At 34.8% G+C, this 26,733-nt stretch overlaps 2 protein-coding genes across 4 annotated transcripts in view; one reads left to right on the top strand and one right to left on the bottom strand.

The window, feature by feature from the left end:
* The window catches only part of LCORL (ligand dependent nuclear receptor corepressor like), a 180,137-nt gene extending 176,790 nt beyond the window's left edge, over window positions 1–3,347 (top strand). For both annotated transcript variants that reach the window (XM_061419751.1, XM_061419739.1), the window contains one exon: window positions 680–3,347. In XM_061419751.1, the coding sequence (XP_061275735.1) occupies window positions 680–860 (181 nt within the window). In that variant the 3' untranslated portion in view covers window positions 861–3,347. The remainder of the gene's footprint in view (window positions 1–679) is intronic.
* NCAPG (non-SMC condensin I complex subunit G) overlaps window positions 3,024–26,733 on the bottom strand; it is a 76,926-nt gene continuing 53,216 nt past the window's right edge. For both annotated transcript variants that reach the window (XM_061419757.1, XM_061419756.1), the window contains exons 14-21: window positions 21,379–21,606; window positions 9,590–9,771; window positions 9,149–9,323; window positions 6,833–6,994; window positions 6,440–6,578; window positions 6,013–6,096; window positions 4,136–4,211; window positions 3,024–3,262 (exon numbers count right to left, since the gene is read on the bottom strand). In XM_061419757.1, the coding sequence (XP_061275741.1) occupies window positions 3,139–3,262; window positions 4,136–4,211; window positions 6,013–6,096; window positions 6,440–6,578; window positions 6,833–6,994; window positions 9,149–9,323; window positions 9,590–9,771; window positions 21,379–21,606 (1,170 nt within the window). In that variant the 3' untranslated portion in view covers window positions 3,024–3,138. The remainder of the gene's footprint in view (window positions 3,263–4,135; window positions 4,212–6,012; window positions 6,097–6,439; window positions 6,579–6,832; window positions 6,995–9,148; window positions 9,324–9,589; window positions 9,772–21,378; window positions 21,607–26,733) is intronic.

Below are 26,733 nucleotides of genomic sequence, written 5' to 3'. Positions count from 1 at the left end.
TGTATCAAGCTGTTTCTAAACATAAGGACTCACATCTGAAGATGTGAATTGACTTTCATTATCACTTAAGACTTGGGATTACATGTGCGTCACGTGTGGAGTGGCTAGCTACCTTTGGACTGTTAAGTCTGTGATTTTAGAGAAGATTCTCATCAGAGAGCTAGTAGACAGGCATAAAGAGCAAGGACTGTATTTCAGCTCCAGCCCTGCGACTCAATTTTATTTGTACTGTAACTCTGTGACTCACTTTTATCGTCTCTTATGGGCTTACAGTATACCAGCCTTGCTTGGTTGTTAATGAAATGTGGGATAATGCATGTGAATGTGCCTAGAATATGGTAGGCATTCAACAGAGGTTAATTCCTTCTTGTGTCAAAGTGTCTGCGATCCTTGATAGGTTAAAGGAAACGTTAAAAGGGTTGAATGCCAAGCTCAGTAGGTCAAATATCCTGAGGGATACTGATGAAATCCATATATGCTATTTTTTGTCCAGGGGAATCTGAGTCAGCTCTCAATTACTTATGTTGTTGCATTCAGTTCATTAAGGCAGCAGGAGCTTTAAAAAAAAAAAAAAAATGCTGTTTAGGGGTCCAAACAGTAAAACTACTGAGTTTTCTAAGGTTGATCATTTCTTTGAAATGAAAGCAAAACTAAAGTGCTTTACACTTTTCTTTTCCAGCATGCTACAAGTGAAAACTGATGAGAAACTGAATTTGTCTGATGGGAATACAGCAAGTTGCCCTCTGAGCCCCATTAAGATGTGCCTTAATCATCCCATTGAATGGAATCTGAAGTTGACAGCAGCATCTCTAGCAAGCTGTACAGTTCATAACCAAAATCTCAAAAGTGAAGAGAAATAGATTGCAGTTCTTCTTGCACTATCCTTATTTTGTACATCAACGTTCTGCCGATAGCATTTATTGATTTTGAAATACTTCCGGTCTTGTGATTTGTCTATAAAATCATTAATCATTTTGATTATATTTTTTGTATTTTTTACATGTTTTATGCCAGACCATTGTGGAATTTTGCAGTACAAATGGATTTTGATGTTTCTCTTTTTAATGGCATTTTGTGAATTTTTTACACCCTAAATATATAATTGTCCCATTTTATTTCTGTACACAAAGTCTTAATATATAATGCATTGTGAAATTTAGAAGGCTAGTGCTGTAAAGACTTCTGATGACCTGACCCATGAACAGTTGTCTAACAGGTGGATACCAACTACCTCGAAGCAAATTGGTAAAAGGCAAAGGTATCTCTTAGAAGTATCTCTTTCTAAGTTATATATGTATAGAAAATTGATCATAGTTTATCATCAAGTGTTTCATTCATAGGGAGAATCTGATCAGTTATTTCTCTGTACTTTTAAACCTATGAAGTCTGTGGGCTTTAAGAGCAATGGCACAACTGCATGTTTACTCTTCAGCATATCTGTGCCTCTTGCAGATAAGAATACTGTTTGATTTTTTTAAGTTATCAGTTTTGAATGAAAAATGGTAAATGGATTTACATCTATTGATTTTATTGTATTCTAGCCATTTATTTTAAAGTGTAAAGGGATGTCCTAAAATGAGGATAATATTCCTTTAGTAGTGCAAAGCATAGCTTCACCATTGGCTTATGTGATTGTGTCTAAAACTTGAATAGTAAGAATACTCAAAGTTTGGTGCTTAAAGTTATTTTTCCCATGCCAGAGAAAGCAAGCTGTGGTATGGTGGTCCATGTAAGTATGTAAGAATATGGCTGCTTCCCTTTGGATAGCTATGGATTAAAAGGGATTTAGTTTATTGAGATTATAAAAAGACTTTTACTTATAGCATACCTTTTAAGACCTTATTTATCCCAACCTACCCCACCCCCCAAATAATTTTTTAAATGACAGGGATTTATCAAAAAGGCTTACATAAAGAATTTGAAGCACAGGAAAAGACAGCCAACAGAATGAAAAACAATCATCTGTTTTTCACTGTTTTGTATCACCACCATATCTTCATTTTCCTTTTAGCTTAATAAGCATTCTTTGTAACTTCTGGGCTCCTTTTATATTTCTCAGTTGTCTAAAGCATATATACATATGTAACATAGCAATCTGGCCCAGAAAAGTACAGCAGTCTTAACTTCAGCTCCATCAGAGAACATCACCTTAAAGAAATGGCCTCTCAGAAATAAACCTTAAAAAAAGCACAATTATTAAAATAGATCCAATGTTAGGTTATTTCTGTTCTGAATAATTAGATTATCAGAGGGTAAAAGACATTTTGTTGGGTATTAACACAAGGAAAGAGGACTGATTTGACAGAGTAAGTTTCTTAAGTCAGGCAAGTGCCAATTTTATTCAGAAAATAAATTTACAGTTGAAGAAATAGTGCTCATAAATTAGTATGTAGTGAACTTCCTGTCACATTCTTTTCCTACTAGTATTTTTTAATCACTCACAATAAATATTTTGTTATATCCCAAACACAGAAAACCCCATCATTAATACATATATGTGAACATCTCCCTAACCAAGGAACCATCAACATAAGCAAACTTGGGCTCTCATATGCAAACACTTTGAGGAAAAAAATCACCTATACAAGTAGCATTATCAAAATATTTTAAAGTGTAAGGATCAAAAAATGATAACTTTTGAACTTGGATGCTGGGGACTCTGGTTCATCATACTAGTCTTCCCTGGAAATAAGCTTGTTTCTGGCTAGTTTGTGGTATTTATTTGTCCTTAAGATGTCATTTTAAAAATGTGTTCTGAGGTGTTATTATCTATGTTGGATATGCCACAGCTAAGTCAAGTTTCTCAAAGCAAGCAGCCGCTAATTACACTTAGATGTTGCCCATATGCCATGATTTTAAACATGAAAATTCATAAGGATCACCTGGGAGACCTGTTAAAAGGCAGGTTCCCAGGCCCACCTTAGATTCTTATTAAATCCATGATTGATTGATAGCAGATGGAGCAGTAAGCACACTTATAGATTCAATACAGGATAAAACAATGTGGAATCGCACACCAGAAATTTCTGCAAGAATCAGACTTTAATTTTCATACAAGGGTAACTTTATTAAAGCAAAGAACTGAACATAATTTTAAAGGCCATTTTTCAAAGGACTCCACCTCCATCATTTCTTCTCCTAACTTGTATCTTCATTGAGAAATTGTGCAAGGTTAAGTTTACTTTTTTCTAGTGCTGCTGTTTTGGCTCGTCTTGGTAATCTCATCTTCATTTCTGATTCTGGTTCTGGAACTTCATGATCACTAAACAGATGTTGAAATACACCAATTTAAATATAAGCTTTAAAACAAGTTTGTTTATAAATAAAATTTTGTTTCTGTCATTCTATCAGTGTGTGATTGATATCCTGATTCCATTGAGCTTAAAACTAAAATCTCAAAACCAAGAAACACTGACCTGGTATTATACAGAATAAAGCAAAAAACAAAAACTTAAATTTCTATAATGAAGCCTGTAATTAAACAGGAACCATAGCAACTGCCCAAGAATTTTATGGGATACTCAAGTAGTGAAAAAAATAAGTTCTATTTATTTAGGCAAATAAATTCCTAAAACACTAAACAGCAAGTATCCCCAAAAGATACTTTTTCAATTTAAAATTTTATACTGAAAATATATATACCTTTAAAATTATATACTGAAAATATATACATTTTACCTATGAATGAATGAACACAAGACAGCTGTAAACATTCAGCTTCCAACAGTGGCTTATTGGCAGAAATCAAAAATAAATTATACCACTAACACCATCCAAATTACAGGCAGAATTATTCTATCATTATAAATGTAGAGAACCCAAATCTAAATCTCAGTAGTTTGCCAATTCAAATTCAGAGATGTCATACATACGTGATCTTTTAATTAGATGAACAGATGGAAATATAATTTGAACATAAAAATAATTACATAGTACTAAAAGTCATGTCAACCAATAGGAAAAGCACACAAACCAGAGGAAGTCAAATACTCCTGGATAATCTAAAAATATACATTTTCAGATTATCTTGTTATATATTCACAGTATAAGCAAACTACAATTTTTTTAACTTCTAGATAATTTTTTAAAAAATGAAGATAGGCTTCTTTACATATTCTAGATGTACATGGCATACCTTTCAGAGTTAGCCTCAGCTTCAATAGTCTGACGTCTTCTGTTCGTTCTAGCTGAAGCTACCACTTTTCTCCGTCCTTAAAGACAGTATATAACTCATTATCAATTGCTCATTTTAAAGCTATTTTCTCAACTACCCACCCTTTATTTTTCCCTCTTCACCACCCTTCCCTCCTGGTCCCCAGACACCTTGATACAAAGTACCAATACCATAGAGAAATGGAACCCAAGTAAGATTAAAATTTTACTAATTTCTTATGTAAGCTCTGACAATAGGCAAGGGAAAAGATGGAAACTGAGTTATACGGAGGGAAATTCTGTTAAATTCATTTGGGGAAACGAAGCATGTGAAAAATGCTACATAAAGAGTGTACCCCTTATGGCACAAGGCATATGTAGACCTAATGATAAGGTTAGAAATACAGATTAAGCCCATAAAACAGGTCCTAAAGAAATAGAACTTCAATCAGTAAGATATGGTTTCTTGTAAAATATTAAAATTTTACAAGAAAATATTCAAAATATTCAAATTACAAGGGCAATTCAAATGTGTGCCCTAAAACATTTCAGAATAAAATTAAGGCCTTTATATGCTGGAGGGGGTTACAAAAATTCTACCTGATAGAAATTTACAAAGTTAAGTGGCCTGTGATGATCCTCATTTATGATAATAAAATATCATATACAAATGAAATTTGAGCTATTAAAAAAAGACGTGGAATTCGTGTAGTATATCTGACTAAAAGCAGTCTGATCAAAGCCAAATTATTCAGTATGGTCATTTGGTTGAAATTTATATACCATACTTATTCAATTGAGACTTTTGTTTTCTTCCAACATTACATATTTGCTTGTAAACTTCTAACGCAGTTATCCCCAAGAAAACATCCAACAATATGGGACTGATATGGAACAATATCTAGCAATCAGCATTCAAATAACTGGCTTCAAAACCATATCATGGCCAGATTCCATTTAGAAATAATTAAATCTTAATAGAAAAGGGCTTCAAAAAAAATTTTTTTAATGGTTGACTCATGAATGGAATTATTAGCATTCTTTAGTTTGCTTGGATGTGTTTTCTGATTCTTCTGTAACAAGCATGCATTGCTTTTGTAATAAGAAAATAATAAAAGATTAAAAAGACCTTGATTTTCAGATTTTTTTTCTAAGTGACCCCTAAACAGTCAACATTTACTTTATTCCAACAAATCCCTTATTGTTGGATATCCCTTGGAAAATAAATTACATTGGGAAAACATGAAATAAAAGGAAAATAGAAGCCCAGAAAAATACTAGGAAGATAAAAGGGACAAAAATGCTTAATCATATAAAGGACAGAGAGCAAACAACTGATAAATCTTAGTTTAACTCAAACAGTCCTTTGCAACAGATCTTTTGCATCATACTTCTTTCAATCAAAAGCACTTGAAGCAACAGTTATTACCTTTTTTAGAAACAAAGTAAAACCTAATATAAGCTGAAACAAATCAAAAAGAAATTTAAGGATATGCAATGGCAACCCACTCTAGTACTCTTGCCTGGAAAATCCCATGGACGGAGGAGCCTGGTAGGCTGCAGTCCATGGGGTTGCGAAGAGTCAGACACGACTGAGTGACTTCACTTTCACTTTTCACTTTCATGCATTGGAGAAGGAAATGGCAACCCACTCCAGTGTTCTTGCCTGGAGAATCCCAGGGTTGGCAGGGCCTGGTGGGCTGCCGTCTATTGGGTCACACAGAGTCGGACACGACTGAAGCGACTTAGCAGAAGCAGCAGCAAGACATTGAAAAATCTTTACACTTACCCAAGGAAACAAAGTATTTCATTCGATAACAAAACTGAAAAGTTATAAAGTTGTACAATCCATGTTATTACCTCTGTTGGTCTTTTGCTGAGTGGATTTCATTCGAGTTGCTTTTACTTCCTTGACAGGAGTTATGTATACATCTTTATTCTTTTCTATTAAAGGAAATAATATAATTATTAAAAATAGCCTCATAAAATATGACCAAGTCAGTGACAATCAGTCCCAAAAGCAGCTACTGAAAATGTACCATAAGTAAATGTTCCAAGTGTGAACACTGGAAAATAAGCAAACAAAACTCTTAGGAACATAGTAGGCATGGTATTATGGTGAGAAATGTACATAAAAAATCTATACAAGTACAATAAACACTTATCAGTAATATTCATACACTTTTCCAAGTGAATTTAATTAGAAAAACTCTTCCATTTCTGACATCTATCACTTATATGTTAGAGGAGGAGAATCTTATAAATACTCAGGTTACTATATCGTTACCATCTTCACTCTGAAGAACAGTCATAGTTGTGATGTCATCCTGTGCTGCTACAGCTTGGTCACTATGTTCTTTAATTCCTTTTTCTATCTGAATCTTGATTTTCTCCAGAGCTCTTAGACATGTTCTATCTTTTACTTGCTGTAAAAAAAAAAAAATTTTATGCATTTTTTATGCAGCATATTTTTTAATGCAGCATTTTCTAACCTTTTAAAAAAACTATATAATGATAAAATTAATAAAGCATTCTAAAAATTCTATGAAATTTATGTAGGAAATATTTACTTCAAGAAATGAGCACCAAATACTAATGTATGTATAAATTTAATAGAATGTAAATTCTACTTTGATAAAAAAAAACATATACACATTAAGAGTGACTAGAAACTACTTACCTCCAGAATCTCATTCAGCACAACCAGAAGATCTTTAGCAAGATCGCTGCTGAGTTCTAAAGAACTCAAAGCTTTTGTATAGACCCGAACTTCTGGTGAATGTGGACATGTTAGGATCTCATTGCAAATTTTCATAGCCAGATTGTCATGAACTGTTAAGGCCTGGCAAATCAAGAGAAAAATACTGGTAAATTGAAATGGTAACTTTGTAATACAGTCCTACATATCATTTCCAAATGTCTAAAACAAAATTAACATAACCCTCCCCATGTAAGCTCCCCTTCTTATAGTAGATGCTGTGGTACAATGTGTACTGAACCATTCACGCTCCAGGCTACCTTGAGTTTTAGAGGCTAAAAGTTCCCACATGTAGACTGAACCAAGCTTAAGGTCACACTTCCTCCCCAAGGGTTAATCCACATTCAGTAACTGGTAGATGTACAGGTACAACAGCCCAGCCTTATCTCAATTCTGGACAAAGCAAAGAACACTCCTAATTCTGGAACTTCCTGTGAGATCAGCTGAGACCTTAAGACTGCATGACAGTTCAATTTTCCTCTACCCAATCTATTTCCTTCATTCCTCCAAGATGCTGCTCATAAGAGTACACCCTAATGTCAACAGGTTCTTGAGGTCTTCTGTCATCCACACCTAGGACCTCAGAGTTATCTTGGATTCTTCCAATTCCCCCGCCTCAAAGCTCTTTCTGCTAGGCTTCTGTACCAGCAACTTTTTTTCTATGTCAATTTCTACTACTTTTTACTACTACTTTCTATTCTCTTTCTACAAGCATTTATTTCCTAAAACCAATTTTTTAACTGCTCTCTTTATTAATATTTTCTATTCCTCTTACCAACTCACCACACCTAATGAAACTGACAATCAAATTAATCTTCCCAATAATGACTATTATCCCATTAAGCCTTTCATTATACTCCCTGCAAATAGTCAACTCCAAATTCCCTATCCTAATGTTCTGCCCTAACAGGCCTATTCAGGATCCTTAGCTGTAAAGATTTTTCCACAGTTCCCCAACATGACTTATAAAACTAGCTACATTTGATCACCTGCACTGGGTCTTTTTCTGTATCCAAACCACTCCTCAAATCCAAACAAGGCCTAAGTAAATTTTACTCAGCGAGATTTAAAACTAGTAATGCCTAACTTACCATCCAAAGCACATGAAACTTGCCATCTTCTAAAATGCTAAAGCACTTAGCTATATCACTGACCCTTACAATATTTTGTCTTAATTTTTGTAATCTTCTTTCTAATAACATGTAACTTAGTAACTCAAATAAGGTATTCAGTCACTAAATATCAAAAACTAAAATATCAATTAAAACAAAAGACCAATACCTTCAACTTAATATAATGACATCTGAAATAATTCATAACACATTAATTTTCAATATGGTGAATGTTTGATTAAATGATATTAAAGGGTTAAAAACCAGCTTACATTTAATTTGTGCGAGAGTATGCACTAACTGTATCTTCTCTAAATTAAAAACAAAACTAAGCTTCAGGTGAGTTTCATCCTTTGAATTCCCCTTCCTTGTATCAGAAACATAGCAGGTATATCAATAATTGAGCACTCAATGAGCCCTACATAACAGGTCATTATTCAAAATGAGTAACAGCCAGCACGAGGTGGGGAGGGGATGGTAAAAATGAAGAATTTTTGGTAATTTCCGTTCAGTATCAAAAATGTTAGCATTTTTATTTTTATATGATATCTCCCCATTTCCCAAAAGGCCTTTTTAAATTAAAATGTAGTTAATTTACAATGTACATTGTAATTTACAATGTAGGTGCATGACAGTTATTCAGTATTTTTATGGATCATACTCCATTTCAAATTATTTTAAAGTAATGGCTACATTTCCCTGCTGTACAGTATATCCTTGTAGTTTATTTTATAAATAGTAGTCTGTGTCTCTTAATCCCTTATCTCTGTCTTATCCCTCCCCTCTCTTCTCTGATAACCACTAGTCTCTACTTTATATCCGTTTGTCATATTCATTCTTTTTATTTTTTAGATTCCACAAATAAGTAATTAACAGAGTATTTGTCTTTTGTCTGAATTATTTCAAATTATTTCAGACAAAACACTCTCTAGGTCCCCCGACACAGTTGCAAAAGACATTTTTCTTTTCTTAGTGTTATGTACTACCACATACGCCAGAAATTTTAAGATCAATATGCAGCCTCTCTATTTTAAAGAAACTATCAGAAGGATTATTTTACCAAAACAACAGTGACCTGCATGCTAGTTACTACCCTTACCATCCATAGGCTAATATACTCACCCACCTGATAATCTGGGGGATTCTTGGCCTGAGGATTTAACCCACTTGGTCTTGTCAAATCTACAAGTAACTCAGCAACATTAGTTATATCTATTTCAGCTAGAGGAGATGACGCAGGGGCATTGGCCAGTGTTTGCAGAGTTGGAAGAAAGGCTTCTTCAAAACATTCCTGGTTAGTCCTATTGAAAAACAATTCAAGGTATGTTACCAAAGAAAAAGCATATGATTCTTTAAAAACATTATATGCAAAATTCACCTTATCAAGACATACTACATGTTTATCTAGGAAAGAGCCAAATAATTCAGGTAGATAGAATCTAGGTAAATTCTTCTCATTTACCACTGAAGAAAAAGAAAACTAACAGCAAAATACTATAACTATGACTCATGAGGAGCCTGGATTCAATTTCAAGCTAGACTTTGGTTTATCAATATGACTAAATACCTGCTTGCATAAGCAAACATGGGGAAGAACACGCCGAGGCAATGTCGAAGTCGAATGTCCTCTTCAGTCACAGGGTTGTACCATAACAAGACAAGATGAGAAAGAATCCTGCTGCTGACCAAAAGTCCAGAGAACATCAGCTTGGCTAGTCCTTCTGCAGCTCCTGTTCTGAGTTCAGACACCTATTAAAAATGACTTTCATTAAAAGAAAATTTTTATTTGTATTAATACTTCCCTTTTAGGCCTTACATTGTAGCCCATCCTACAGTACTTTTATATAAATTTATCCAAAAGCATTCATGTTATTATGATTATTTAAAGGCACATAAGAGGATTTTATTTCTTCTTTTTAGATTAAGGCTATGTGACAAACTATTAGTCTAGCTATAAATTCCCTTTCAATTCTTCAGAAGAACAAAAAGAACCAAAAGGTAATATTGTGAAACCAGAAACCAAAACCATATGTATTAAACACTTACCATGGTGCTAAAATATAGAAAACTTTCAATAACAGTCTCTACCATCAGAGAAGGTGTCTATAAATGAAAGTTCCACAGGCAGGAGTGGCATTATGTGTGAATAACATGTAAAATGTGAATAGACGGTGTACAAGAAGAAAAAGGCATTCCTAAAAAAGGGTAACCAAAACAAAACTAGATAAAAAAATGAAAAAGAGGTAGTGGTATTCAAACAGAGATACAGGTATAAAAGAGTAGTAGTTTAAAATACTGGCTATTAAGCCTGAATTAAATTCAAGCCTCTGATACTTCCTAGCTGCATGATCTGATCTTATGCGTATTACTTAACTTCTTTGTGACTCACTTTTTTCATATATAAAAAATGGGATAACAGAAGTACTTATCACAAAAGACAAAGAATATATGTAAAACTCTTAGAAGTGCCATCCACATAGTAAACCCTTAACAAATGTCAGTGATTATTTTTATTACAAATAGAAAGTAAGTTTTCTTAGCAATCAGGTTAGAGAGACCTTGAAAGTTAGGTAAAGAAATTCACCCTCAATGAGGTAGGATATCGTTGAAGATTTTTGAAAGAGTACTTAGACAAATGAGATTTCAGGAAAATTAGGTTGACAGGTCACAGATTATTTAACTAGATTCTGTGATGTATATGCAGACTACATCATCCGATATGTCGGGCTGGATGAAGCACAAGCTGGGATCAAGACTGCCGGGAGAAATATCAATAACCTCAGATATGCAGATGACACCACCTTTATGGCAAAAAAAAACACAGAGGAACTAAAGAGCCGCTTGATAAAAAGAGGACAGTGAAAAAGCTGACTTAAAACTCAACATTCAAAAAATGAAGATCATGGCCTCCAGTCCCAACACTTCATGGCAAATAGATGGGGAAACGATGGGAACAGTGACAGACTTTATCTTCTTGGGCTTCAAAATCACTGCAGATGTGACTACAGCCATGATATTAAAGACAATTGCTCCTTGGAAGAAAAGCTATGACCAACCTAGACAGCATATTAAAAAGCAGACACATTTCTTTGCCAACAAAGGTCCATATAGTCAAAGCTATGGTTTTTCCAGCAGTCATGTGGATGTAAGAGTAGGACCATAAAGAAAGCTGAGCACTGAAGAATTGACGCTTTTGAGCTGTGGTGTTAGAGAAGACGCTTGAGAGTCCCTTGGATAGCAAGGAGATCAAACCAGTCAATCCAAAAGGAATTCAATCCTGAATAGTTTGCCCAACTGATGCAAAGACCTGATTCACTGAAAAAGACCCTGATGCTGGGAAAGATTGAAGGCAGGAGGAGAAGGGGATGACAGAGGATGAGATGGTTGGATGGCATCACTGATTCAATGGACATGAGCTTGAGCAAGCTCCAAGAGTTGGTGATGGACAGGGAAGCCTGGTGTGCTGCAGTCCATAGGGTCACAAAAAGTCAAGACACGACAGAGCGACTGAACAACAGCAACAATGCTGACAGGCCATAATCTGGGAATGAAAGACAAGTCTAAACTAGAGGGGGCAGAAGGGAAATCCAGTGGAATGAGGAAATACAAAAACTATTTCAGAAATATTTTCAAAACTCAAAAATAAAAAGAAAAATATAAAAATATAAAATATAAAAAGAAAAAGAAAAAGAAGTGCCAGAGTACTGACAGGTTCTTTACACACACAAACTCATTTAGGGCTCAAAACAACCATGAGGGCAGAGATTTTGTTCCACCCAGCACTGTACTCTCAAGACCATAGTTGACTAAATTAAAGAACCAGCCTGAATAAACATCATTTTTCCCATTTCAAAGATAAAGAAACAGGCCAGAGACAATAAATACCTTATTGAAGATTCAAAGATGTTACCAGAACACAAGTCTCTAAGTCTCCAATTCCAAAGGCTGCATGTCTTTCATCTTTTTAAAATTTCTAACATAGGAATTTGAATTGGAACAGGACTGCAGGTCTTTAAAGCATGTAAAGAAAACTTGTATATGGCCCAGAGGACAATTAAGAAAGTCAAAATTTTTTTAGTGGTTATGACAAAAATAAAATCAAAGTCACAGAATCCAGTGAAGCCAGAAAGAGATTAATGAACCTGCAGTATTAAAAAAAAAAACAAAAACAAAACTCATTCATCTACAGTCAATTTTCCTGTTCAATAGTTTTCCATCTACGCAATGTCAGCAAACCCACAGCACTGGATAATTCCCAATAAGAAGTCAGTCTTATTACTTGGCTAGTAACTAAAAACTTAAGAAAATACTAATAAGGACTTATTTCCACCAATTTATAGTCAAAATGTGATGTCAAAAATTGTTACAGTAGGAAAGACATTAAATATTAATTTTAAAAAGGTCAACTCATCAAAAAGATACTTATAAACATAAAACAAACGGAGCCCCAAAATATCTGGAATACATTGATGGAACTGTAAGTAGAAGACAGCTCGAAAATAATAACTGAAGATGTTAATATGCCGCTTTCCATAATGAATAGAACAGCTGGACAGACCAATAAGGAAGTAGAGGACTTAACACCATAAACCTACCAAACATATAAAACACTCCCAACAACAGTGGACTACACAGTCTTCTCAACAGCACGTGGAACATTCTCAAGAATAGAGCCTGTATTAGACCCAAAACAAGTCTCAGTAAATTCATAAAGAATGACATACAAAGTATCTTCTCCAACTACAATGGAAAACACTTGAAAAGCGTAACAAAAGAAAACTGTAAAATTCACAAGTATGTAAATTAAACAATATACTCTTCTTACACACCAACAGGTCAAAGTAGTCATCAAAATGAAAATTAGAAACTGCTTAATTAGATAAATAAAAATAAAAAACACAAAAACTTTTGATACGCACCAAAGTTTCAGAGGAAAATTTATAGCAGTAAATGTCTACGTTAAAAAAAAAAAATCTAAAACCAATAAGCTAACTTTACATCTTAGAGAACTAAAAAAAGAGACAGAAAATTAGAGGGAAAAACAAACTCAATGAAACTGGAAGTTGTTTCTTTGAAAAGAGCAACACACCTGAAAAACCTTTAGTTACATTGACAAAAAAAAAAGACGCAAATAACTAAAATCAGAAATGAAAGCAGGAACATTACAACTGGCCTTACAGAAATAAAAAGTAGGATTATAAACATAATACTAAGAACTGAATATCAACAAATTAAACAACCTAGATGAAATGAACCACATCCTAGAAACACACAAATTGCCAAAAGGGCCTTAAATAGAAAATCTGAATACACCAATAAAAAATACATAGCTTGAATGAGTAAATCAGAAACTTCTCCAAAAGAAAACTCTAAGACTAGACGTGTAAATTCTACCAAATATTTAAAGAACTGACAGCAATCTTTCTCAAAGTCTTCCTAAAAAACAGGAGAAAACAATTCCTATCTCAATTTATGAGGTCAGTATTACCCTGACACCAAAGGCAGACAAAGACAATGCAAGGAAACTATAGATTAATTTCCCTTATGAATACCAATGTAAAAAATCTTTACCAAATTACTAGCAAATCAAACCAAACAACATATTAAAAAGATTATACAACATAACTCAGTGAGATTTATCCAAAGAATGCAACGGTGGTTCAATATAAGAAAATGAAGCATTATAATGTACCACAGAAATTAAAAAAAAAAAAAATCACATGATCTTTTAAACTCATACAGAAAAACCATTTGACAAAATTAGACATGCTTTTATGATTAGGGGGAAAAAACCTCAGAGAAAAATGGAATTTCTTCAAAACGATAAAGGGCATTTATGAAGATTCCACATTATAGTCAACAAAGACTGAAAACTTTCCCCCTAAGATCAGAAACAGGACAAGGATGCCTTTTTTAACCACTGCTATTCAAGACTGTACAGCAAGTTCTAGCCAGAACAATTATACCAGAAAAAGAAATAAAAGATATTCAAATTGAAAAGGAAGAATTAAAACTGTCTCTTAACAGATAACTTGATCTTAGAGAGAAAATGCCAAAGAATAAACACACAGAGCAACTAAAAGAGTTAGCAAATGAATGCAGCAAAGTTGCATGATACAAAATTAAATCAATCCACACACAAAAATACAGCTGAGTTTCTATGAACATGAATGAACAATCCAAAAAAGAAATTAAGAAAATAATTCCATTTACAATAGCATCCAAAATAAAATATATAGGAATAAATTTAACCAAGGAAGTAAAAAACATGGACCCAGACACCTACATAACATTTTTGAAAGAAATCAAAGACGACCTAAATACAAGTAAAGACATTTGAGTTAGTAGATTGGAAAACATTAAGATAGCAATACTGCCCCAATGCAATCTACATATATTCAATGCAATCACTATCAAAATTCCAACAGACTTTTTTGCGGAAATGGAAAAGTCAATCCTCAAATTCATAAGAACTTCAAGGTACTTCAAATAGCCAAAACAATACTGAAAATAATGAGCTGAAGTTGGAAAACTCAACTCCCTGGTTTCAAAACTTACTATGAAGTTACATGAATCAAGAGAGTTTGGTACTGGCTCAGGATAGACAGACAATGAAAAAGAATTGAGAATCCAGAAATAAACCCACATACTGATGATCAATTGACTTTTCTGATCCTCCACAATGATGCTAAAACAATTCAGGAGGAAAAGAATAATCTCTTCAACTAATGGTGCTGAGACAACTGGATGTCCAGTTAAACAAATGAAACTGGACTTCTACCTCACACCATTTACTGAGATATTAGCTGAAAATGCACCAATACATCTAAATCAAAAGCTAAAGGAGTAAAACTTTTTGAAGAAAATAAAAGGATAAACTTTCATGACTTCTGATTAGACAGTGCAGTCTTAGACAAAACACCAAAAGCACAAGCAACAGAAGATAGATTAGTCTTCATGGAAACCTAAAACTTCATAAAAATCTAAGAACATTATTAAAAAAGTAAAAAGCCCAATTTAAAAATGAGCAAAGGATTTGAAAAGATATTTCTCTAAACAAGGAATACAAATAGCCAAAAGGCACAGGGAGATACTCATCACTAGTCATTGCTGCTGCTGCTAAGTCACTTCAGTCGTGTCCGACTCTGTGCGACCCCATAGACGGCAGCCCACCAGGCTCCCCCGTCCCTGGGATTCTCCAGGCAAGATCACTGGAGTGGGTTGCCATTTCCTTCTCCAATGCAGGAAAGTGAAAAGTGAAAGTGAAAGTGAAGTCGCTCAGTCGTGTCCGACTCTTAGCGACCCCATGGACTTCAGCCCACCAGGCTCCTCCGTCCATGGGATTTTCCAGGCAGAAGTACTGGAGTGGGGTGCCATTGCCTTCTCTGTCACTAGTCATTAGGGTAATTTAATTCAAAACTACAGTGAGGTGCCAATCCAATCTACTAAAATGGCTAAAAATTTCAATAACAATTTTCTCGTATTAATTTTAATAACAAACAATAAAATTGTTTAAAATAACAAGTGTTGATAAGGATGAAACCCCTGTTCATTGTTGGTACACTGGGAATGTAAAGTAGTTCAGCTGCTATGAAAAACAGTTTGGCAGGTCCTCAAAAAATTAAAGAAATTACCATATGAAACCATGAAATTACTACAGAAAAAACAGAGGGTAGTAAGCTCCTTAATAAAGGCAACAAAAGCAAAAATAAACAAATGGGACTATATCAAACTAAAAATCATCTCCACAGCAAAGGAAATCATCAATAAAATTAAAAGACAGCCTATGGAATGGGAGAAAATATTTACAAATTATATATCTGATAAAGGATTAATATCCAAAATTATATATAAAGAACTCTACTACAACTCAATAGCAAAACCAAAATTTGATTAATTGTTGTTCCCTGGTGGTCCACCTTCCAGGCAGTTAAGTCCAGTTGTTAAGACTCCACCTTCTACTGCAGGGGGCGTTGATTCAACCTTCCTGACTTCAGATTATACTACAAAGCTATAGTCATCAAGGCCATACTGGCACAAAAAAAAGAAATGCAGACAAATGGAACAAGACGGAGAGTCCAGAGGTAATCCCATGCACCTATGGATTCCTTATTTTTGACAAAGGAGGAAAGAATATACAATGGGGCAAAGAGAATCTCTTTAGTAAGTGATGCTGGGAAAACTGGACAACTACTTTTAAAAAAATGAAATTAGAACAGTTCCTAAGGCCATACACAAAGATAAGACTCAAAATGGATTAAAGACCTAAATGTAAGACCACAAACTATAAAACTCCTAAAGGAAAACTCAGGCAGAACACTCTATGACATAAATCACAGCAAGATCCTCTATGACCCACGAACTAGAGTAATGGAAATTTAAAAAAATAAACACATAGGACCTAATTAAATTTAAAAACTTTTGCACAGCAAAGGAAACTATAAACAAAGTGAAAAGACAACCCGCGAATGGAAATAAATAACAGTAAATGAAAGAACTGACAAAGGATTAATCTCAGAAATATACAAGCAGCTCATACAAATCAATAACCAAAACAATCAATCAAAAAATGGGCAAAAGACCTAAACAGACATTTCTCCAAAGAAGATATGCAGAGGTCTAACAAATACATGAAAAGATGTTTAACATCATTCGTTATTAGAGAAATTCGAATCAGAACTACAATGAGATATTACCTCATAGTGGTCAGAATGGACATCATCAAAAAATCTACAAACAATAAATGCTAGAGAGGGTGTGGAGAAAAGGGAACCCCCTTGTACTGTTGGTGGGAATATCAATTCATACAGTCACTATGGAGAAAATTATGGAGACTCCTTAAAACACTAGGAATAAAATCACCATATAACTCAGCAATCCCACTACTAGGCAGAACCCTGAGGAAACCGGAAGTGAAAAATACACATGTAACCCAAAGTTTACTGCAGCTCTATTTACAATAGCTAGGACATGGAAGAAACCTAGATATCCATCAACAGATGAATGGATAAAGAATCTGTGCTCTCACACGCACACGCATGCGTGCTCTCTATCTATCTATATATATATATATAAATATAATGGAATACTACTCAGCCATAAAAAGGAACATTCTTGAGTCAGTCCTAATGAGGTGGATGAAGCTACAGCCTATTATACAGAGTGAAGTAAGTCAAAAAGAGAAAAACAATCATCATATACTAATGCATATATATGGAATCTAGAAAGATGGCATTGATGAACCTATTTGCAGAGCAGCAGTGGAGACAGAGACATTAAGAACAGACTTATGGACACGGCTAGGTGGGGAGAAGGGGAGGGTAGGAGGTATGGTGAGAGTAACATGGAAACATACATTATCATATGTAAAATAGATAGTCAATGGGCATTTGCTGTATGACTCAGGGAACTCAAATCAGGGTTCAGCAACAATCTAGAGGGGTGGGACAGGGAGAGAGGTGGGAGGGAAATTCAAGTGGGATGGGACATGGGTATATCTGGCAGATTCATGTCGATGTTTGGCCGAAACCAATGCAATAATGTAAGGCAACTATCCTTCAATTAAAAATAAATTTTTTAAAAAATGAGCAGAGGTACTGATAAACATTTTTTGTGAAAAAAGATATAAAAATGGCTGACAGGCACATGAAAAGGTGCTCAATATCACTACTCACCAGGAAAACACAAAACAAAAGTAAAATGAGGGACTTCCCTGGTGATCCAGTGGTTAAGACTCCACCTTCCAACGCAGAGGCATGGATTTGATCCCTGGTCAGGGGAACTAAGATCCCACATGCTGTATGGTGCTAGAAGAAACCTGAATACTTTCATGCAAAAAAAAAAACCAGCAACAACAACTGATCATCAGTTCAGTTCAGTCGCTCAGTCGTGTCCAACTCTTTTCGACCCCATGAATCGCAGCACGCCAGGCCTCCCTGTCCATCACCAACTCCCGGAGTTCACTCAGACTCACGTCCATCAAGTCAGTGATGCCATCCAGCCATCTCATCCTCTGTCGTCCCCTTCTCCTCCTGCCCCCAATCCCTCCCAGCATCAGAGTCTTTTCCAATGAGTCAACTCTTCACATGAGGTGGCCAAAGTACTGGAGTTTCAGCTTTAGCATTCCTTCCAAAGAAATCCCAGGCCTGATCTCCTTCAGAATGGACTGGTTGCATCTCCTTGCAGTCCAAGGGACTCTCAAGAGTCTTCTCCAACACCACAGTTCAAAAGCATCAATTCTTCGGTGCTCAGCCTTCTTCACAGTCCAACTCTCACATCCATACATGACCACTGGAAAAAACATAGCCTTGACTAGACGGACCTTTGTTGACAAAGTAATGTCTCTGCTTTTGAATATGCTGTCTAGGTTGGTCATAACTTTCCTTCCAAGGAGTAATCGTCTTTTAATTTCATGGCTGCAATCACCATCTGCAGTGATTTTGGAGCCCAGAAAAATAAAGTCTGACACTGTTTCCACTGTTTCCTTATCTATTTACCATGAAGTGATGGGACTGGATGCCATGATCTTTGTTTTCTGAATGTTGAGCTTTAAGCCAACTTTTTCACTCTCCACTTTCACTTTCATCAAGAGGCTTTTGAGTTCCTCTTCACTTTCTGCCATAAGGGTGGTGTCATCTGCATATCTAAGGTTATTGATATTTCTCCCAGCAATCTTGATTCCAGCTTGTGCTTCTTCCAGTCCAGTGTTTCTCATGATGTACTCTGCATATAAATAAGCAGGGTGACAATATACAGCCTTGATGTACTCCTTTTCCTATTTGGAACCAGTCTGTTGTTCCATGTCCAGTTCTAACTGTTGCTTCCTGACCTGCATACAGATTTCTCAAGAGGCAGGTCAGGTGATGGCTGTCTGGGGAGGCCTTAAAATAGTTATGAAAAGAAGAGAAGCGAAAAGCAAAGGAGAAAAGGAAAGATATAAGCATCTGAATGCAGAGTTCCAAAGAATAGCAAGAAGAGATAAGAAAGCCTTCCTCAGCGATCAATGCAAAGAAATAGAGGAAAACAACAGAATGGGAAAGACTAGAGATCTCTTCAAGAAAATAAGAGATACCAAAGGAATATTTCATGCAAAGATGGGCTCAATAAAGGACAGAAATGGTATGGACCTAACAGAAGCAGAAGATATTAAGAAGAGGTGGCAAGAATACACAACACTGTACAAAAAAGATCTTCACGACCCAGATAACCACGATGGTGTGATCACTGACCTAGAGCCAGACATCCTGGAATGTGAAGTCAAGTGGGCCTTAGAAAGCATCACTACGAACAAAGCTAGTGGAGGTGATGGAATTCCAGTTGAGCTATTTCAAATCCTGAAAGATGATGCTGTGAAAGTGCTACACTCAATATGCCAGCAAATTTGGAAAATTCAGCAGTGGCCACAGGACAACTGATCATACCTTGCACCATATACAAAAGATTAACTCAAAAATGAATAAAAACCAAAATGCAAAAACCTAAAAAGAATTTAAGGGAAAAAAAAACACACCACAATGAGATATCACCTCACACTGTTAAAATGGTTTTATCAAAAAGACATTTGGCAAAGATGTGAAGAAAAAAGAACCAAAGTGCAGTCTTAGTGGGAATGTAAACTGGTGTAGTCATTATGCAAAGTAGAATGAAATTCTTCAAAACAGTAAAAACACAAATACTATATGATTCAGCAGTCCCATTTTTGGGTATACATCGAAAGGAAATGAAAAGAGAATCTTGAAGACATACCTGCACTCCCATGTTCACTGTAGCATTATTTACAAGAGCTAAGATATGGAAACAACCTGTGTGTCCATTAGTGAATGAACAGAGAAGATGTAAGATATTATTCAGCCATAAAAAAGGAAGGAAATCCTGCCATTTGCAACAAGAGGACTAGACCCCGAGGACAATATACTAAGTGAAACAGCCCGACAAATACTTTTTTGGTATCACTTTTATGTAGAAATCTTTCAAAAAGTTAAGCTCAGAGAAATAGTAGAATGAATAATAGTTACCACAGATTGGTGGGTGGGGGCAAATATAGAGAGGTTGGTAAAAGGGTGTATTTTCAGCTACAAGAAGTTCTATTATACCTTTAAAAAAAAGATGAATAAGTTCTCGAGACCAAATGTAAAATATGGTGGCAAATGATAACACTATAGTATTACTAAAATTTGCTGAGAGAACTTAAATGTTCTAACTTTAAAGAGAAAGAAAGGTTGAGGATATATTAAGCAATTAGTTGGGATGAGGAGCAGAAGCAAAATCCTAAAACAGCAAAGAAGAATTAATATATGACCTGGTAACCCTACTTCTAGAAATATACTCAAAAGAATTAAAAATAGCTACTCAGCCATACATATCTTCATAGCAGTACTATTCACAACACCCAAAGGTGGAAACAGTCCAAATATCCTTCAGTGGATGAATGGCTAAACAAACTGTGGTATATACATAGAAGAGAATATTATTCTGCCATAAGAAGGCTTGTGACACAAGTCACAACACAGATAAATCTTGAAAAAAAGCTAAGTTAAAGAAAGCAGACAGGAAGTCACATATTTTATGATTCCATTTATAGGAAATACCCAGAAGAGTTATATCCATAGAGACAAAATGCAAATTGATGGTTGTTGCAGGCTGGTAGGAGGAGACACTGGGAGCAACTACTTAATCCTTTGGGATATAAAAATGTTTTAAAAAGTAGAGGCAGTGGTTGCACTACACTAAATGTCAGTGAATTGTTCACTCTAAAATTGTTACTCTATGTTATGTCAATTTCATCTCAATAAAAATTAAAAAATTTATAATTTAAATGTTTATAGATGCTTTAAAAATGTACTTAATGAGTACCTTAAGGAAAGAGATCTAAGCCCATACCATATCTTAGAACTTGTACCCATTCAATATAAGATTATTTTAAATTATTTCTTAAGACTCTTTGGGAGGACTTCCCTGGCAGTCCAGTGGTTAAGACTCTGTGCTTTCAATGCAGGGGGTGGAGTTCAATCCCTGGTCAAGAACTAAAATCCCCATGCCAAAATAGGAAAAAAAAAAAAAACTCCTGGGGAAGAAAGTTGTAAGTCATAGATCATAAGACAGAGAAAAAAGATGAAAAACAACAACCTCCCAATAGTCATTTCATTTTTGTTTACACTTCAATTCTCTAAACATGTAATTTGATAGTGGGAAATTAGGTATATTACAAGTGAAAGAATTTAATTATGATATTCAAAAGGCAAAAATTTTTTAAATGCTGGCCAAGTTTAAACTTCAGCTTAAAAAACTAAAAAGAGCATAAACATATATATGCTAAAAATGACCTTGCACACTAATAGGGCCATGATTATTTCTTACCTCGCTATCTAAGAAATCGGAAAGTAGTTTCAGAACATTCTTGGCTATAGCTGTCTCTTCTTCGGATTCTTTTGACTCTTGCTCTTCACTGGAGTTTATTTCTGCACCTTCCTTTTGAGTAGCTTTGATTTTTTTAGTTTTAAATGGTTCAAATCCAAATGTCATCAGTTGGTCAAAGATTGCCTTTAAAGCACTTATTTTTATTGTCACATCATCAATTTGCAAAACCTAAATTGAAACAACATCCCCCACCAAAAGTAAATTAGGTACACTTTCATTCTGTTTACACAACATAAAATTAACATATATCTTACTCTAATTTCAACAACAGTGTCAAGTCTACATATAATATTTTTAAAAACTTAATTAAAATTTATTCTAAAGTTATTGTTATTTATACCATGACACTTAAAGAGTTACATTTCTTTCAGAAAAAGTTCATCAGTCAGTAAAAATTTCCTGACTGGAGTCAGAACTATATTATTTGTTCCTTTTATATATAAAAATGTGTATGAGTATATGTTCAATGAGTATATGTTCAACTATGATTTTATTATTTTCAAGATCTAGAAAAACTGTTCTATTATATTGCAATTGTTTAGGGCCATCTATAAAGACAAAAATATTACATCCTAACTAATGAAAAGCATTTACTAGAATATCAGTATTCCTCTAAGCTATCAAGCTTCATTAAAGACAAATTTTTTTCTTATTAGTGCAATAAATTCATATTTCATTAATCATCAATTCAGTTTTCATTGAATTGGACTCCTTTATAAAAGGAAATAAATCACAAAACCCAGCAGTTTGTATGAGTACCCTAAGTTAAGAAAACTGAATTCCTATAAACTAAATTTTAAAAAAGCCATAAAAAAAAAAGAGTTGAATGTTTCTACTATGAAGAAATTTACTATTAGTATGTTCTCTAATGTACTTAAATTTTGGTCATTGATATGCTTGATTGATTGATAAGCTATACAGCTTAGCCCATAGAATGAAAAAGAAAAAAATCACCAGCAGGTTTGTCAAATGAATGGAGAAAAATGGCTCAAAATTACAAAACTTGATTTCAAGATAAATCTATTACATTTTCTTATGGCAAGACTTGCAAATTTGCCAAATCCAAATGCTTATTTCTAAGAATGTACTGTCATGACCATTCTCTACAAATTTTAAACACACTACTCTCTCAACAGCATCTTGGCTTTCCTTGCCCTTTTCAGTCCTTTACTGGCTAGCAATAGCTCTCAAAATTGGATATTTTTTAAAGAAAGAGTTTAAAATTAAGTAATTTCCCTCTTCTGCCTTTCTAACAAGTGTGGATATATTTCTTAAATCAGTTTCTGCTAGTCAAACTTGATTTAAAAAAAAAAAAAAGATTTCTTACTTTACCAAAATACAGCTCTTTTCCCTTAATCTAAAATCTTCCAATGATAGCTCTGAAAATACCTTTATAAACAACTGAATCTGCTGTGGTTAAATTCTTTTGATCACAAATCCCTTTGAAGATCTAATAAAAGTCCACCCCAGAATAACATTCAAAACATAGGCAAAATTTCATATACATTTTACTGCATTTGTATCTGATATCACTCACATTTTTAATGTACAAAAAATTATACTGTTATTTTTCAGACAAACATTAATAGCCAGTTCCTGAAAAAAGTTCAGAGATCAAAGTTAAAAGTTAAAAAAAAAAGGTCAATTTTAATTCCACGACAAGGCTACTATTAACTATTTTGATTTGATATTAAGGTAAAATTATGAAATGGTCTTGGATAGGGAACATTCATTTATTTTTCACAGGAACTTGATTTTGACAATTCTTTTCACTACAGAAAATTATACAGGAGTAAACAGCGCTCCTATAGCTCTGTCAAATGGGGGCTAAGTTTAGTATTAAATAACTTCCTAGTGCTCCAGGACACTCTTAAGCATTAAATTCATATTACATTTCTTCTAAAATGACCAAAACACTTATTATTCATGTTGTTGTCACACTGTTAGTCACTCAATTGTGCCCTACTCCTTGTGACCCCATGGACTGTAGCCCCTTAGGCTCCTCTGTCCATGGTATTCTCCAGGCAAGAATACTAGAGCTGGGTTGCCATTTCCTTCTCCATATTATTGATGTTATATCAACAAAAATTAAAAAGATCAAAATTCACATTTCAAATTTAAAAGTCAAGTGCATGACTATACCTTTGGAAAGAGTTCTAGGCTATTTTTTTTTTGCTGCAGTACTAGAAATTTTATATAATTGTCTAACTTTAATCTCCTCTATCAGCATTCCAATTTGAAAACAACTTGTAAATTTTCAGAAGTACTCATAATGGTATATAGGGCATCTTGATGAATGTTTTACCTCATTTTTAGAGTCAGAAAGCATGGTACTTAGTAAGCTAGACATAAATGAACCATTCACTATCAAATAAGATTTTTCTTCCACTTAAAAAAAAAAGTAATGACTAGGGGTCAATCTTGGAGAAGGCAATGGCACCCCACTCCATACTCTGGAAAATCCCATGGGCAGAGGAGCCTGGTAGGCTGCAGTCCACGGTGTCATGAAGAGTCGGACATGACTGAGCAACTTCACTTTCACTTTTCACTTTCCTGCATTGGAGAAGGAAATGGCAACCCACTCCAGTGTTCTTGCCTGGAAAATCCCAGGGGTCGGGGAGCCTGGTGGGCTGCCGTCTATGGGGTCACACAGAGTCGGACACGACTGAAGCGACTTAGCAGCTTCAATCAACACTTAGCAGGGGTCAATCTACACTTAACTACCCTTCCTCTACAAAGCCAGGAAATTGAAGTTGAGAACTTACTCATTTAATTTCTCAACAAAATCTCTTTGAAAATGTAGGATTTTATTTCCTGGGCATCTATAAAGCCAATAAAATTCACAATAGTAGATGGGACTCCTTTTAGTATTACTAGTAGAATCAATGATGCCAATACCTGCTGATTTAAATAGTAATGGGAGATTTATTTTACATCTTGGAGCAAAACCAGATATATGGCTAAGTGCTATAAATGATTCATCTGGACAAAGTACAAAATCTTTCTCCCAGTTTGAAAAAAACTGTACACCATTTTAAAGATAATACATGACATTCCAAGTTTCCAAAAGAATCTCACATAATAGAAATTTTACTCTGATAACGAGAATGGGATGATAAATATAAACAAAGCAACATTAGGAATTTAATCCTTGCACATTAAATGAACTGATTAGATCCAAAGTATTCCAAAAAAGGAAAATATAACCAAACACTGAAATTCCTGAGAACTATCTTTTAAAAAAAAGTATGGTTTCAAATTTTTTTCCTTTGATACAAGTCACAAACAGTTTGACCATTTCCAGAACACACGACTTACCCACGTCCTCCCTAACTGTATATGCTTTCTTTTTCTTGGCAATATCATATGCAACATTAAAGGAAGTTTCATTTGGACCTGGCTTTACTTGGAAAATACACTTCCCTCCATCTCCCCACATTGTCACAAAAGGACAGTGTGATTCATGTAGCACTTGGTGTTGTCAAATGTAGTGGAATAAAAAAGCTGCAAGGTATTTTTGTACATATTGCTTGCCAACAGGTAAATGGGAGCACTTTTCATGTTAACTTGAAAATAACATGTGACAACAAGGATTATCAGTTTTAGGAAGATTATTTTATTTAAGACTCAACCCAATCAATAGTTGAATTTCCCCCAAGATCAAAATTTCCTTGCAGCTTTTTTATCCCACTACATTTGACAAGAGATGGAGGGAAGTATATTTTCCAAGTAAAGCTAGGCCCAAATGTTAAAAACAGATGTCCAAAGGAGCTAAAAAGTCAAATGCATTCCACTGATACACTAGACTTAATCCCCTCTTGTCTACTCAATAGCACTCAAGCAGCTGAGCACCCTCTCTTCCCTATATTTTCACTGTTTTCATTTCACATGGGTCATTCTCATTAGGGTACAAAACAGGCTTTAATTTTCTCCATCTTAAAAAAAATTCAAACCAAAAAAACTTTTTTTACCCCATATCCTCTCTTGTTACCCCTCCATTTCTCTGTTACTCCTAACAAAGTAAAATCTTGAAAGAATAGTCTACACTGGCTATCTCCAATCCTTCTGAGAAGGACTGGAGACAAAAACCCTCCACTCAATAATTCTCTCTTTGGATCACTCCAATAGACTTTGACCTTCACATAAACTACTTTCATGAAAGTCACCAAACACTGCCTTATTTGCCAAAAATGCTCAACCATGAAGTCGTACCAACCTGTCACAAGCATTAGACAGCTGGGTCATCTTGGCCTCATTAAAATATCATCTTCACTTGCTTTCTAGGACATCACACTTTTCCCTAACTATCTACTTCACCTTGGTCTTAACTAGCTCCTCATCTCCCTTACCTTAAATGTTGTCTGAGCCCTAGAGAACTATAAAGTTGAAATCTCTTCTCAAACTACATGCATTTGTCAGGTAACATCCAAACTCTAGGCATCAGAGAATAAAGAATAAAGAATAAAGTTATTATAGAATAAAGACTCCCAGATCCATGTGCTCAGTCTGGGCCTGTCTTCTAGCTCCAAACCCACATACAAATGTCTATCCAATATACACCCACTTGTATGTGATGGACAGGAAGGTCTGGAGTGCTGTGATTCATGGGGTCGCAAAGAGTCGGACACAACTGAGCGACTGAACTAAAGCGAACTGTACCTCCAATTTCAAACTTACCATGTCTAAAATTGAACTCCTTATCTCATTTACCTGCCATAAAATCTGTTATTCTGTTTTCCTTATCACAGGAAAGGGTAACTCCATCTCTCCACCTATTCTGGCCAAATTCCTGTTTCCTTCCACTTCTTTTTCTCACATGCCACATCAGATTCATCAGCAAATTCTACAGACATTGTCCTTCAAACTCAAACTACCATCACTTCCCATGACCCCAAAAATCATAACACTGGTCCAGGTCATCAATATCTCTTTCCTAGATTATTACAATACCTTATGAGTACCCCTGCTTCCATACTTGTATCCCTGTAATTACTACTAGGGATCTGCAAACTATGACTCATGGACCAAATCCAGTTTGCTACCTGTTTTTAAACACAGTCTAAGTTAAGAATAAAACCGTACATTTTTAAATGGTTAAAAACTAGTATCTCATTATGTGCTAAAATTATATGAAATTTAAATTTTGGATTCTATAAATGTAAGTTTTATTGATCTACAACTACACCTAATAATATATCTCACCTGTGGATGTTTTCAACCACCACAGCAGGGCAAGAGTTCAGACAGACCATACGCCCTGCAAAGTCTACAATATTTACTCTCTAGACCTTTATA

This window comes from Bos javanicus, chromosome 6, assembly GCF_032452875.1.
Source record: "Bos javanicus breed banteng chromosome 6, ARS-OSU_banteng_1.0, whole genome shotgun sequence".
In the NCBI taxonomy this organism is placed as follows: domain Eukaryota; kingdom Metazoa; phylum Chordata; class Mammalia; order Artiodactyla; family Bovidae; genus Bos; species Bos javanicus.
Note: the sequence above shows the minus strand (reverse complement) of the source record. Positions and strands in the feature narration are given on the sequence as shown.